Genomic DNA, 15,029 nt, shown 5'->3' with positions numbered 1-15,029 from the left:
TATGTCATAAACAGCTTAAATACACAGATAAGAAGGGCAAATTGTCTTGGGTGATGAAATGTGATAAAAGGTCTTTTTTTTTAATCTTAGCCCTATTATTCAGGCCACCTGCTCACATGATCAAAGCAGCAATCATTTGCAATGAACGGTCACCTAGCAACGCATTCAGGTAGTCAAGGGACATGATCAGCAAATACAGTATGATGATACAGCTCAGACCTGTATGGGAACAGGACAATGACATAACATCTGTGCATTTTACCTGCTCGATCAGATTAAATACATTTTTATACTAATGTTTTCAGTTTTATAAGCAAGGTCACTGCAGAATAGACCTTTGGAAGCCGACACTTGACTATAATTACAGTAAAATGAAACACAATAAAATGTTGAAATCTCAGAATCTACTCTAGTGTTACTCATAAATAGGAGCCATCACTTCCGTAGCCACGAGGTACTCTAAACCTGTCCCCGCCCTGACAACCGACGAGGTATGAGCAGGTACAACAGTGATAACTTGTCCCAGGATGATGTCACTTCCTCTCGCCTCCTCGCGCTATAAAAGCGGGCGCTGTTGCGGCGGGGTGCTGGTGGAGAGACCGGAGAGGACGCAGGCTGCCGGGTTACCTGATGCTGCAGGAGATTCAGCTCTCCAGAAATAGCGAAAGGCGGCTAAGTTTTGTTCAGAATGCGTCCGTGATCCACTGACTGTCTCCAAAGGGGTGAAATAAAAAAAAAAAAACCTTCTGATATAAGCTTCGCTTTTTTTTATATTCCTGGAGAGCTTAATGCGCCTCGTCTCCAACAATGATCGGGAGAGGACTGTTCATTCTGACACTACTGTCCAGCTGCGGTGAGGAAGCCTTAGTGAAGTTGATTGATATGATGGCTGTAGAACCTGTACTGAGAGATGTGACTGCCTGGGTTCAGCACCAAGGACAGCGACAGCACACGTCTTTAATTGCGGCGGAAGATGGAGTGAATTCACCTGCACCTTTGGCACATTTAGTCCCCAGTTACTGAAGCAGTCGCTGTGTTTTAGTGGCAGTGAGAATAACACTAGAGCTTTAGGGATTAGAGAAATGGCAGATGATGGGGTGATTCATGCTTTGCTTTTCTTGCTTTTCTTGCAGTTCTGTCATTGCCACTGATTCCAAGTCAGCTGGAGAATGAGGACGTACAGGTAAAGATTTTGTTATCATTGGCAGCATTTGCACTGTAATTTGTTTTTATATTATTGTTTTATTGCTATTGTATGAATTTGTAAATATGTATAAAAAAAAAGGTAAATTCTAAATTCAATAAATGATATGCACTGACCCAATATAGCCAATAAGTCTTCATTACAGTGAGTCCAGTCCTTCTACTTGTCACAGTCAAAAGGCAAGCAGTGATTAGAGATACTTAATCCAAGCAATTTAACCCACTTAAATACCTTCTCCACTGGGGGCAATCACAGTATGACCTTGTTCAAATAAATTCTCAGAGCAATGGAGAGCCTTGACCTCCATGATTTGGTACTGCTGAATCCATTTCCACATCTTGGTGGAGAGAGAGAGAGAGAGAGAGAGAGAGAGAGAGAGAGGTAGTTTGCAGAATAGGGTTTTGGAGAGATGAGGGTATGAAGGGGGGATGTGGATGAAAGAGGGATGGGAGTTGTGAAATGGGACTGAGTAGCATTCAGAGATCTGGCAGGCAGAAGAAAAGAAATGAGTGAAAAATCATCAGGCATGTGGGATTGGCTCGACATTGAAGGCAGCACAATGGGAGAGGAAATGATTTTGATCTCTCGTCTAAAGGATTCACATCTTTGAATCAGTGGGTGAGTTAGCACAAGAGCTGCAGTCAAAGAGACGCAGACGAGTTTTAATCTTTCAAACTGTTCTGTTTCCATACAGCCCTCAGCAAGTGGAGAACTACTTTTTCTTTTACCAGAACATCATTCATTCACTCTGATTGTAGCAGCATCCTACTTTACAGTAATATCACTGACTATTGACTACTGACTACAAATTATCGGATGTTCTGGGTAATGTAATGGGTCATTTTGCTGCTCTGTCTGTGTCTGCAGGTGATGAAATGCATTGTGGAGGCGTTGGCAGATGTGCTATCGAGGCCCCAGCCCATGCCTGTCAGTCAGGAGTGTTTGGTCACACTGAAGACAGGTAAGTCCCACCCAACGGACGACAACTGGGCGATTCTGACAAAATGAAACCTTGCAGTATTTTTGACCAAATTAATAATGCCATTTTGGGTATGACTGTTTATGCCTTCAGATAAAGGAATCTTTATTTATTTATTTAATGTTTAATTTTATAAGAACAAATATTTAGTATGGACCAATGCCACATAGCCTAAGCTAGTTTATAATACCCGTCCCTAGATGGGCCTTTATACACAAAACTTTAAGACTTACAAAACAGCATTTCACAGAGCACCTCACGAGCCTGTTTATGTAGTATTTCATATTAGTAAATTTAATGAAATGATCTCAACTTGATTGTTGTAGATGCTGCTTGTGACCAAGAAGTTACACTTAAATGTGAAAATATCGTGGAATGCATGCAGCATAAAATTATGAAATGATGACGTTTTCCTTTCTTTTCTTTCGCTGCTTTGTTTTTGAGTGTTTTGGCCATTTTTGTCCACGTGACTCACCTGAAACAGTTAAATACAAAATTGTGTCACTGTGAGACCGAGACAGGAAAACATTTAAGCGATATCACAAAACTCCAGCCAATAGTTTGCCTCTGATTACAACATTGATAATATATATGGTATTACCCAGCTCTACTACCTCGAGTTTTTACAGTCAATATGATGACCTGACTAAAAGATGATGTCATCCTCTTTCATTTACTTAAGTTAATGTCCTTGCATCTTAAATAAACTGCTGAAGACAGTGAGTTCCCTACATATTTGGCCAGGAAGACAGTGTTTCAGGTTTTGGTTATTCACTCTAATCCTTTGTTAGGTTTAATCAGCGATAATGTTTTTTGCACATCCCATCCCAGGCTGTCATTTGCATTGTAAGGATTCAACAAAGCGTCCAAAGAGTCAACAAAGTAATCCCTTTTATGTAACAGGAATTCTGTTTGTGCAATTATTTTCATTTTGTTAGAGTTGGCATGAAGTGAAGGCTTCCTTCTTTATAGTTTTTTAAACAAATCTGAAAAGGAGGGTTTTGTATGTGTTCATCATCATTATCATCACCATCATCATCATCGTCGTCATGCTCCTAGAAACTAGAAACCAGGACTGAAACAAATCAGCCCTCACTGGAACAACACTGCTTTTCTGAGAGAACCAATACGCACTCTCCTTTTTTATCGAGATTGTGATGCCCACATCATAAGGTTAATGGATTGATGCGATGGCTGCCGCGTAAAACCCCCCTGTGATATATACAGCGGGGTCACTCGCACTCACTGAAGACGATTCTGTTACATAGCTGGTGTATTACCTTGATGCTGTCCTTGTTGTAAAAAAAAAATCAATCAGAGCATTACTCACTGGGCGTTTGTTACCGAGCGGGCGCTGGGAGAGAGGGAAACTGTACACCACCAGAGGGATGGAAAGAGAGGAGGGGGGAGAGGGGGGGAGTCAAAGTCATGGCAAGAGAGGGGAAAAGAGAAAGATCACAGACTGACATTAGAGCACAGCACTGTAGGACTTGTCTTTTTTTGTGCTTGTATGCAGTGCCGTTTGTGGGTCAGCAGAAAGCCCAGTGCTCACTGCAGCTGTAATTCACTGAGGGAGTCTCTGTGGGCCAAATGATTAATTGTGCTCTTGCTTTAAAAGCAGTAAATTTCAGGGCAATTAACTCTGACGAGCCGCTGAAACAAATTGCTGAGTCCTGTGAAAAAGTGAAGGGGGAAAGACACATACCTGTGTTTTACCCCCTGCAGAATCCCATTACTGCCTTCTTTCTCGACTGAGCATTTAACCTCTCATTTGTATGCATTTAATGTGTGTGTGTGTGTGTGTGTGTGTGTGTTACACAGATGACAGGCTTGTTTCTATCCTTCGCCATCATAACTTTCTGAAGGAGCTGCAGGAGATCGCTGTTCAAGGTGAGTCACAGATCACACACTCACACACAGCTGGTGTGTGTTTGGGCGCTGAACATGCTTGTTTACACACATATGAAGACAAGAAAGACGGCACAGACAGAAAGCTTAAACTACTCTTTTTCATTATAGGTGGTCAAGAGAGAGAGATGCTGCAGAGAGATGCTGCTACACCCGACCCAACAACACAAACCCCTCAGACTGCAGGCGATGTTTCTGGTGAGTTGTCTTCAGATTCATGAGAAAATGTCCTGAAACAAAGAGTCAGGCGTGTTCATACTTCTCTGCAATGTTTATTTCTCATCACAGCTCAACATTGCAGCCGGTTCCATTCTGAGGAATATCTAATCAACATTTTAAAATGCACCAGCTGTCAAAATGATGTATCACTTCCATTATTTCCCATCTTATGTTGTCAGCAAAGCACGGCTGACAAGCAGAGGAGATATGCTGGGGTGAATTTAGACTCTGCTGATGCTCTCTGTGAACAGAATGAGGTCCTTCCACCTGACAGCACACCTGGCTTTTTAAAGCCAGTGCCAGACTCCCTGTAAAGCACACAGTGGAACAAGTACAGTAATGACACAAAACTTCCAACAACAGCCAAACTGATAAAATGGTGTTAAAAGAGTGAAGGTATACAAACTTTATATATGTATCTCAAACATAGAAGCATATGAAACAATGCAGTAGAAAAAAAAAGTGATTTAAATGGACTGAGCCTTTGTGTGTTGTTTAGCTCTGCGCCATATTTTGTTTTATGACCTAACAGAAGAATGTGTAAATAATTAATACATGAATTTTCCTATGAAGAGACAAGCATTGGAAAGTTATAATGGATTCAGATTACTGTCTAAACCCCAGTGATATTTAATTTATTATGATACGAAACAGAGAAAAGTAGCAAACATTTACATTTGAGAAGCTGGAACCATCAAATATTTGGCTTTTTTGATTACTTAAAACAATTGACTGATGATCAATTAATTGAATAATCGGCTAATTGTTTCACTTCTAATATTAGCGCCACCTTTCTGTTGAATTTTAAAGTGGCAAAAGCAGGGAAACATGGATCACGGCATGTGCTATTGAGGTTTTGGTGCGAATATTACAAACATAGGCACGTTTAAGCATCACATGATTGACACAATTTTATTATTGTCACGTAAAATTGTCTGACATTCTGATCAAAATGACTCTGGTAATAAACTGCCATGCTTTTATGTAAGCACCTTCTTTTAACATCACAGGAAAATCAATGTCCTCTAGTAAATTAAATTTCTACCCGTCCCCGTCTTCAGATCGATCCATGTTGGAGGCTTTAGGAGGCCCCGGAGAAAGATCCATCCTGTCCCAGAAGAGGAGGACAGGAAATGGAGACGGAGAAGGAGAAAAGGATGAGAGCCTGGGAGACAGAGAGCCACAGGAGGACAATGACAAAGCTGAAGAGGTGCAAGTGAAGAGGGGAAATGATGAGAGCCCAGGAAGTCATGCCTCTGAGTCTGCGGAGTGGACTGAGGGAATGGCTGAAAAGAGGGAGGAAGAAGAAGAATATGAAGAGAAGAGAGCAAATTCAGAGGAGAATTCAGAGGAAGAAAACATGACCAAGGGTATGAAAGGCAAGTAGACATTTTCTTTCTTTATGTATACCGGACTCTTGTTTGCAATTAATCTTAGTAACAATTAAAAAGACACACAAAGGGGACACAAAAAGAGAAACATGCATGTTCAGATTTAGAGCTTGATGTTTGAATAAAGTCGATGAAAGGCAGACATCAGAATCTTAAGATAGGGAGAGTGCAAAAAAAACCCAAACTGCCTCGTAGATGAAACCGTCTGCTGCCACAGGACTGGGTGATTGATGGAAGTGCTTCCATCTACATGATGAATTTCAGTCCTCCCACAGGGGAGCGTGGCCAACATGGCTGGCATACTGACAGCACACCAAAAGAAATTATTAAATATCTCCATGTCCCAGAATTCAAATGAGCTGCTGTGCATGGTTACAGCTGGAATCATTCACCACAATCAAGACTGCAATCAAGATTTAGCTTTTTCTATCTCCAAACCTTTCAACACATTGTCACAGAAATATTTTTTTCTGAGCTAAAATGGCACAAGTACAATGAAATATGCATACCTATTCTACAAAAAGGGAGCTTCAGCCAAGTCATCTGATTGCTCCAGCCATGCTGTTAATTCCCATAAAGCACAGCTAGCAGTACTGGGGGCAAAGCTGCCAGCTGGCAAGAAATATTTCATTACAAGAAGTGGAATCTTGCTGATGTGTTCTGTCGGTGGTCTGGTAGAGGTGTCTCAGTAAGAACACGGGGGGGAAAATTAGGCCTCATTCTTTATTTTTCATGTTCCCAGGTACTGGATCTGGTGAAAAGAGAGATGCACCCAGAAACAAATCAAAAGAGAAGAAGTTTGATGAAGAGAAAGACAAGAGATCTGCACTTTTGTCACATAAACAAAAGGAGGAACAGAAGGAAGAGGAGGATGAAGGGGAGGTGAAGAGAGGGAGTAGGGAGAGCCTAAAGCGATGGACAAAGAGGGGCAAGGTGTTACCTATGAAGAAGAAAGCAGTCGGAAAGGAGGCGCAGCAGCTCAACAGCCAGCAGGAAGTGCCACATCATTCGAAAGAGTTCACAGAGGAAGAGGAGGAGAAGAAGAAGAAAAGAGACACGCAGAGGAGTCCAGAGGAGAAGGAGCTGCAGATGATCGCTAGAAGGGTACCTGAGGAGAGGAGAGGGTCAGAGGAAGAGGGGAGCGCCAGCCGGAAGTCAGAGGTGCACTGTCCATCCCTTTAGCTCCCAACAAATGTTGTTGACACAGTAGGTCAACATTTATTGCTGAGAGTTAGATGAGAAGATCGATACCACACGTCTGTACAGTAAATATCTAAAGATCTTGTCATCTAACTCTTGACAAGAAAGCAAATTAATGTATTTCCCAAGATGTTAAACTATTCCTTTAAATAATGACTTTATGCGTTATGTTGTTTTCTACACAGCAAGACTAACTTTTACTTGTTGTAGTGCTGTGCAGTCTGGTTTGATAGCTCGTTTGAGTTCAGGTTCTATGTTTTACTGTAAAAAAAATATTCCTAAATAAAAAAATTCCCACAGGTCAAATCCCATGAAGATACAAAATACAAAATGGCGCAGCTGCTGCTTGGCGGCATGTTCAAAGGAAGCTACTACTGTTCTTCCTTTCATTCTGGTTGTATTGTGTCCTTGCTAACAGCCAAAACAGCAATGCATGGAAGCTGATTGTGTCCAGATATTTTTAGAGCTGTTGAGCATGAAAAGTTAGCGCTTTGCTGTATCTTTTTCCCACTCGCTGTCCTTTCATTGTATCTGCAGGAGCCAGAGATTGAAAGCCTGGCAGCCATCGAGTCAGAGCTTGAAAACGTTGCCCAGAAACTCCATGAGCTGCGGCGAGGCTGAGAGAGAGATCGGTAAAAAAGTTGACACCGCAACCTCCTCTGCCTCCTCGTCCTCCTCCGCTTTACCAGCTGCCTGGTTTCCACATTAAGAGCGTGTGACTATGTGACAAGATTTTATCTTTCGCTATTTTTCTGGAGGAAGCCCCCCTTTTGCACCACACTGCTGCAGCCTCCCTTGTGACGTTCTGTCCCTCACATAGATTAGCATACAGTAGATGCACATTGCAGCTAGACATGCATAAAAATATACAAATTCTGTGCATTCAAACACATGCATATAATATTGAGAACACACAGCCAAGGCTCCTAAAGGAAAAAATCTCTCTGTCTGTGAAGGCTGACAGCTTGTTTTCCTTCATTCTCTCTGACAATCATCTCTCTCTTTCTGCAAATATAACTTGCCTGCTTTTCAAATGATTTGAACACTTCACATTGATTTATGTGAAAGGTTGAGGCAGATCCAGGTACACACACACACACACACACTCACTCACCAACAAGGTGAGGTTGTACAGTAACGGCATGTATACATGTACAAAGCTCTTTCTGGGATGCTTACTTACTTATGAGGAAGCAGAAGAAGACATAGATGCTAACCTATTATAGATACAGTTGACTCTGATCAAGCCAAGGCAATAAGTGAACATTTTTAGCAGATTAATGGCTGGATTGTGTTCTTAAACTGTACTTAATTTATGTAAGAAAACCAATAAAGTGAATTGAGTTTATCTGGAAATCTCTGTTTTGGTAAGTCCTTTTAATGCCTCTAAAATAAAAGGAATATTTGCATAAGAGAATTAATGCAATAAACTCATCATACTAACAAATTTACAACGGTGTAAGTATCTTAATGGACTGTTTAACTGGTAAAATTGACATCACATTGCAGTTAATTATATATAAGTGAAACTGGTAAAAACAAGTGAATTACCACAGTGAAGATTCATTCAATACTGTAATAGTGTAATATATTCATATACTGTATTTCTACTCACACAGTCCGTAGTGAACCTAGTTTCTCACTGTAAAGAGACATTAATTCACACTGTAGATGCAGTCTGCACTTGGTTGTGTTTGTGGGCGAAGAAGCTGAGAACATGAATCATCACTCTGACACACACAAGCTGTTTATACAGTATATTCGACTCCAAGACAACAGCATTTGAACCCTTAGTTTTTTTGGCATCGTCATTCTTTATTCGTTATTCTTCTTAAAAGAAGACAGAGTCAATGTAGATTTGAATCATACAGTGCTGTGTTTGGACACCAATATGTTGAGAGCTCTTGAGCAGGATTGAATTGAGACAAGAATAGAACGTGGGCAGAGGCGAAACTGAAAATGCAAAAAGTTCTGCTTTCTCTGGCAGCTTAAATAAATACAGCTCCTGTAGACACAGCTGAGATGTGACTCTCTGTGTCTGTATATGTATTATCCAGCACCAATATATGCAAATACAGAGTCTTAAAAATACCCTGAATACCAGGAAAAAAATTTAAATTTATGAAGTTTTTCCTTGCATGATAAGCTGAACATTGTTAAAAATCACCAAACTATTTGAAGGTGGTTTTGTATTACACATTCATTATAAGCAGAACATTTAACACACCATAAAACTGGTTGAATTACAATTTAAAGTTGGAAAAAATAAGGAAGAACAAGAAAATATTTGGTTGGACTTTTTAGTTTACCATTGGAATTCTACAAAACAGTGGTTACAGTACTAGACATATCATATTTAAAACCTTCTGCATAAAAAATTGTGCTGTTTGACCAGCTATACAGATTCATGAAAGGCTCACCCATAGTTTAAGATTTATGTATATGGAAAAACACACCAAAACAAGCTGAAAATGTTATTAAAAATTCATGTCAATAAAATGAAAAGGGCACCAGATGGCAACATAAGACTGCCTCAGCCCTCATTTCCAAAGGTGAGTGCTGTCAGCAAGGGAGATTTGAAAGGGCACCGTAGTCACGTTAGGACATTTACTTTTTGTTCTTTGGAACTAGGTTTATTTTTTTTCCATCTTGTCTTATGTAAAAATGACAGAAAAACAAGCAAGGAGGCTTTGCAACAATGCATAATTTATTACATTTAAAATAGCCTCTTTCAGTTCAGCTAACAAATCAGTAGGGAGCAATAGTCATTTGGTAAACAGCCACCAGATCTGTACATTATTCTGGTTGTTTGCTGTCTAAGAACTCGTACTCTTTTTAAACTTCTTTGTTCACTGAAGAAGGCATTACAGTGAACAATGTTACATAAACCTGAGTGGAAACCAACATGAGAGATCATCACATGGAAACTGAAGGGTTCATATATTAGCCCTGTGGTGGGAATAAAACAATCTATATCCACAGAAACATACACACCCACTGCTGCAGATCAATCGTGGAATATCACAAAATGGCAGTGCATTAGCTTTATCATAAAGCTCATTTATTCACTTCAGCTGCAGACCTGACGAAGTGACTGAGGGAGGTTGATGTCCTGCACTCTGACTCTGCTCATAATGAATTAACACTTGCGCTGTCTGAGATGTCAAAAGTTATACATGAGCAAATTGTGTTGTAGTTATGCAGATAACTAACATGTGAGTCACGTGCCTGTTAATATGCTTAGTTTGATGTGTGAGTTAAAAGATCTGATATTACATGGACCAAATGGTTTTGAATGTCAGTGGATTTTAAACAGAAATCCCAATCAGTCCACACATTTATCAAAATCCAAGACAGAAAAATTGGAGAACTCATTGTTTGTATAAAAAATATAACATTTTATTTCCAGCTACAAAGTGAAACATGTAACATTTTTGTCACACTTCTCAATAAAATAGTAAAAAATACTGTCATACACTATCGATACACTTCGAAGCACAGAACAAATTTGGCTTTTAAATTAACTTAAACTGTACAAATATATACATCATTTACACATCATCAATAAAAAAAGGAATGAAATTACAATTCTTCCAGTCTTTTCTTCTATTTGTGTACAAAATAGACACTTTGTTCCTATAGACACTTGGTTTCTTCCTTCTGACCTGAATCAGTAATAGTCAACATATCTTTTTTTTTTTTTTTCTCAGTGCCGTGGCAAAGCCCACTGTGTTCCTTATCTAACCCTAAACTCAGCAAGCTGCTTTGCTTTCTCATCCACATGCTGGGCGGAAACTCTGACCTTTCCTCCACTCTGTGAGCAGAGTGAACAGCGTAGACGCAGAGACAAGGCCGACATTCAGGCCTGCGCTAACAGACACAAACACACACACACACACACACACTCACACACACACAAGGACACATTCAGACCTGTTTGGACAGGGGAACACTGGCCTGCTGTGGTTCTGAGTGCTCCATCTACAGCTGCTTAGAGTTTGCAGGTCTGGTCTGGGCTGGGAGGGTTGGGGGGGGTCGTTAGACACCTCATTTAGAGAGGAGGTCATGGTTTAGATAAGGTCTAGAAATGCATACTGTAAAATGGACGGGTCTGTAAGAGGGATCTCAAGGGGAATGGGTGGAAACCTGACAGTAGGTTTGTCAAAAATAGAAGTTATAGTGCAGGAATCTCTTGGAGCTGCTATGCAACCCTCTGTCTGAGTCTATGTGGCTGATGTGCACCAGCCATACAAAACACACAGACACTTAGACAAGTGTCTGGACTACTTTTACAATGAGAAAATTACAAAATAAAACATAAAAAACATATATACTGAGCTGCAAAATGAGATGGAGTTCTGTTTGTTTTCAAGTCATAAGCTGCGTTCGTCCTTCAGTGGCTCATGCCATGTCTCCCATCATCTTCTTGTAATACATGGACTCGAAGATGTCATTCTCTCCGGGGCAGTTGTGGTGGCAGGCGCAGGACTTGATGAACATCATGTGCTTCTTCATGACCTGTCCGTCGGGGCATTTGAACTCCATGGGCAGGGTGGTGGTTCTGTGGGGGGTGCAGCAGCGGCCATCCAGGCAGACGCCGCAGAACTTTGGCCTGTAGGACTTGGTGGTGGTGCAGCCAGAGATCTCAAACTTCATGGGCTTGGAGAGTCTGGGAGTACGGATGCACTTCTTTCCTTTCTGTAGGAAGAAAATGAAGAAAGCTTTATTAAGCATTCTTTGGCTATCGAAATGCTTATATTGTGCCTGTAGAGTTCATGAAAGCAGTGCAGTTTAACAAACACTCACCCTAATGCTCTGCTCCAGCTGTGACTCGCATGGTCGCACCATACACAACCGGGTCTGTTTCTCCAGGCGGCATTCACGGTTATCATTGGTGACCCTGGTGGAGATCCCAAGGCCACAAGTCTTAGAGCAGGCGCTCCATTCAGTAGTCTGAACCAGGCAGTTCTCCCTCATCATGGAGGGATCTGGGCCATAGGTCTCTTCCTCTCTGTAGGCTGTAAACACAGGAAAACACTGGATTAGGAAGACCGTCCTGATTGTGGCTCAAAGACCAACAAAGAAACTGCAGTCTTAAAAATGACCTTATGATACAGAAAAGGAGACGAACTTACCGGCCAAAGCAGAGCCCATGAAACTGAAAGAATCACACTCCCACTCCTCGCAGCACTTCCCTGGCACCTTGACCCGTCTCGGCATGGGGCAGTCGGGGCTGGGCAGCCTGATGTCCATGGAGCAAAGAGGGACACAGCCCACAGCTCCGTCCAGACAGGTACACTGGTACTTGCAGCTGCTCTGGAAAGTCTCTCCGCTCTTGTACACCATGCCTCCGAACACACAGGTGGCTCCCTCTCGAGCTGTGGGGGGAAACGACAAGGGAAAGGTCACGATTCGGTTCAAGGACGTTTAAGGCAGACTTGTGTAATGATGTGCACAGAGAACGTAATCATTTCACTTTTCAGTGGCTCACCTGTGCAAACTCCTATGCGTCTGTTGATGGGGGCTCCGAAGTCACAGTAGAGGCCTTTGTGTGGGTCGCAGAGGTCTTTCTCGGTGCAGAGCTCCCCCATCTGTTTGGCACACACCCTGCAGCAGCCGCAGCCGTCCAGCACCAGGCTCACTCCTGGGGGGCACTGAGGGGGAGTGGAGGGGCACGAACACTGGTTGCTGCACTCCTGCCCTGCAGCCTGAACACAAGACACACACAGACACATGCATGGTTAAAAGTCACCTCCACAAAGTGTGTTATAGTTATACTTAGACATCCAGCACATGGAGAACACAAAGTCTTTTCAGGTTCTTATGTCATGTTCAGACGAGAGTCAAGGGTAAAAACTCTAAGCATTGCTCCTATATATCTAAAGTTAGACCTAAAACAACGACAGCAGTGTAAAGTCATTTTCACTGTTGACTTACCATGTATGAGAGCATGATGCACAAGAAAGGCAGCAAAATCATTTTCTTCATTCCAGCAGACATCTTTTCTTTTTTGTTGAAATAGATTCTAGTTTCTCCTTAAGTCTGGTTGAGAAAGTCTTCCTTTAGTCTCAGAGTTTGAGCTTGAGAAATCTTTTTCTGATCAAGTTGATCTCTTGTCTCGTTCGTCTCGTAGCGTTTCTCCGCTGCTCAGGTCACAGGCTTTCCTTTCTTTTCTTGGTGAAAGCTAGAGTTTAGCTTCGGTAGAGGAGTTGATCTGAGTTCTGACTGCGGAGCCGAGCTCCCTTTATACCCGCTGGCCCTCGAAGCACGTCACTGGGGGCTGAATGGAGAGCCAGCCTTGGACAAACATGGACATACTTGGCATTCTTTCCTCGCTTCCTGACCCCCACTCCAGACATCCCACATTCCTGCTGTCTGAAGGCAAGGCTCTGCTGCTCGGCCAAACAACACTGTCTCTCTCAGAGCGGCTTTCATCTGGAATGGGAGGTTAAGTCTGGTTAGAGGCCTGGGACCCCACACTGGGAATTCCTGAAGACTGACTTCACAAACAGACAGCCGGTAGCTATAAATATTAATAATTTAAAAAAAAGTAGTACAGTTCAAAAGTGAAGGCACAAAGAGCTTCACATGAAAGAAGAATGGTTAAAAGACAACAGGTAGAAACTCGTAAAACAGCACCAACATAGCAATGATTAAATAAACTGATTGATGTGTAACAGTGGTTAAGACTTTGAGCCCACAGCAGCATTCCCCAGCCTTGGCTTCAAAGCGCACAGACAGCCTCCACTTTAGTAAATTAACAGCTGTTAGGGGAAGGAAATACATTTGAGTCATTAGCTTGAGTTGGTTATCTATCAAGGTGCTTGATCCTGCACAGACACTTGGCAACTGCTGCAGTCTTGTAACTTCTGTACTGGTGTGGTTACATCTGGGACACTGCAGTGGCATGTCTGTGCACTGACATCAGTGTCTGAACTGCAGCTTTATTAAAACACATTATGAGAACATTATGATCTCTTATGGATGAATGAAGCAGTTTGATCACAAATACTTTCCTTCATTCCTGTTGCATGCAATCCAAATGCATAAGTAGCATTTTACTATTATAGCTGGCCAAGGTGGAACTAGTTGTAACTACTTTATATACAGTTAGGTAATTTGGTCCAGAGGTTCCCAACCTAGGAGTGGAGTCCCCTCCAAGAGGTCAAAAGTTAAATCTGAGGGGCCGTGAGATGATTTATGGAGTAGAAAAGAAGAAAAAGCTTTTCTTTTTCTGCCATACAAATTTGTATAGATTTTCTGGACTTTCCTCTAATCTTCGCCTTTTTGTGAAATATCAGATCATTCTACCTCTTAGGGCTTCAAACAATTATTCAAATGACACCACCTGAAACCACTGGTTTTATCTCTAACAAAGCATTGCATTATATAGGCTTACATTTTTTATGTATAATTTTAAACTGAAAAGAAACTAATAACTGTAGTGTAGTAACAAGTACAATATTTCCCTCTGGAGTGTAGTGGAGGAGGAGGAGGAGGAGGAGGAGGAGGAGGAGTATAAAGTAGCATAAAATGGATATACTCAAGTAAAGCACATAAAAATTGTACTTCCTGTAAGTGCAATACTTAGTAGATGTGCAATACTTAGTAAATGTACTTTGTTGCTTTCCACCACTGCAAACTAGAACCAACCAGTCTGGATGATAATGCACGCTACTGGTCTGTAAATAACTTCAGCATCAAATAATACCAACTTCATCCAGATTTTCTTATTTGTGATGCACATAAATCCTGTGACACTCCAATCCAACAGATTTGACAGGGGGTTAATAGACTATGTGCTATGTATATTTCTGACATTTTTTTCTGCTGTTGAATATTACAAGGTGATCCTGATGGTCTGTTTCCTGAGTTGCCTGAGCTGAATGTGCTGTCCTGCTGAGGTATGCAGGACAGGTATTAAAGGGACAAAGACTAACGTTCTCAGTTAATGGCGCTTCCCGAAATGGATGTTTGTTGATTTGAGCATTAGGCTGCTTTTCTTTGTTCCTGAGTAAGACGGCCTGGAGGATTCTATTGAAAACAAAGGCTGGGGATTTTATTTCACATTACGGGACGTTTTGACTCCACTGGGTCTTAGTCAGGACAAAAATCATGATTAAAAATT

General features: G+C 41.5%; 2 protein-coding genes across 3 annotated transcripts; one reads left to right on the top strand and one right to left on the bottom strand.

The window, feature by feature from the left end:
• Positions 1-603: 603 nt before the first annotated feature.
• LOC139302267 (chromogranin-A-like) lies at positions 604-8,257 on the top strand. Of its 2 annotated transcripts, none has more exons than XM_070925916.1 (8): positions 604-853; positions 1,134-1,183; positions 2,072-2,165; positions 4,005-4,073; positions 4,203-4,289; positions 5,372-5,680; positions 6,444-6,862; positions 7,439-8,257. In XM_070925916.1, exons 1-8 carry the CDS (start codon positions 808-810, stop codon positions 7,520-7,522), a joined length of 1,158 nt encoding a protein of 385 aa, XP_070782017.1. In that variant the 5' UTR covers positions 604-807; the 3' UTR covers positions 7,523-8,257. The 2 variants fall into 2 exon arrangements, with proteins under 2 accessions (XP_070782017.1, XP_070782016.1); XM_070925915.1 differs by having other exon boundaries at positions 5,372-5,689.
• Positions 8,258-10,313: 2,056 nt separating this feature from the next.
• LOC139301975 (CCN family member 2-like) lies at positions 10,314-13,091 on the bottom strand. The gene is made up of 5 exons (XM_070925514.1): positions 12,839-13,091; positions 12,393-12,609; positions 12,037-12,279; positions 11,708-11,919; positions 10,314-11,599 (listed from the first exon to the last, which is right to left on the bottom strand). The coding sequence occupies exons 1-5, from the start codon at positions 12,899-12,901 to the stop codon at positions 11,303-11,305; spliced, it is 1,032 nt and encodes a 343-aa protein (XP_070781615.1). The 5' UTR covers positions 12,902-13,091; the 3' UTR covers positions 10,314-11,302.
• Positions 13,092-15,029: the final 1,938 nt, after the last annotated feature.

The sequence above is a fragment of the Enoplosus armatus genome, chromosome 19 (genome assembly GCF_043641665.1).
Source record: "Enoplosus armatus isolate fEnoArm2 chromosome 19, fEnoArm2.hap1, whole genome shotgun sequence".
Taxonomy (NCBI): Eukaryota; Metazoa; Chordata; class Actinopteri; order Centrarchiformes; family Enoplosidae; genus Enoplosus; species Enoplosus armatus.
The sequence above is the reverse complement of the archived record's forward strand: the minus strand, read 5'-3'. Positions and strand labels throughout refer to the sequence as shown.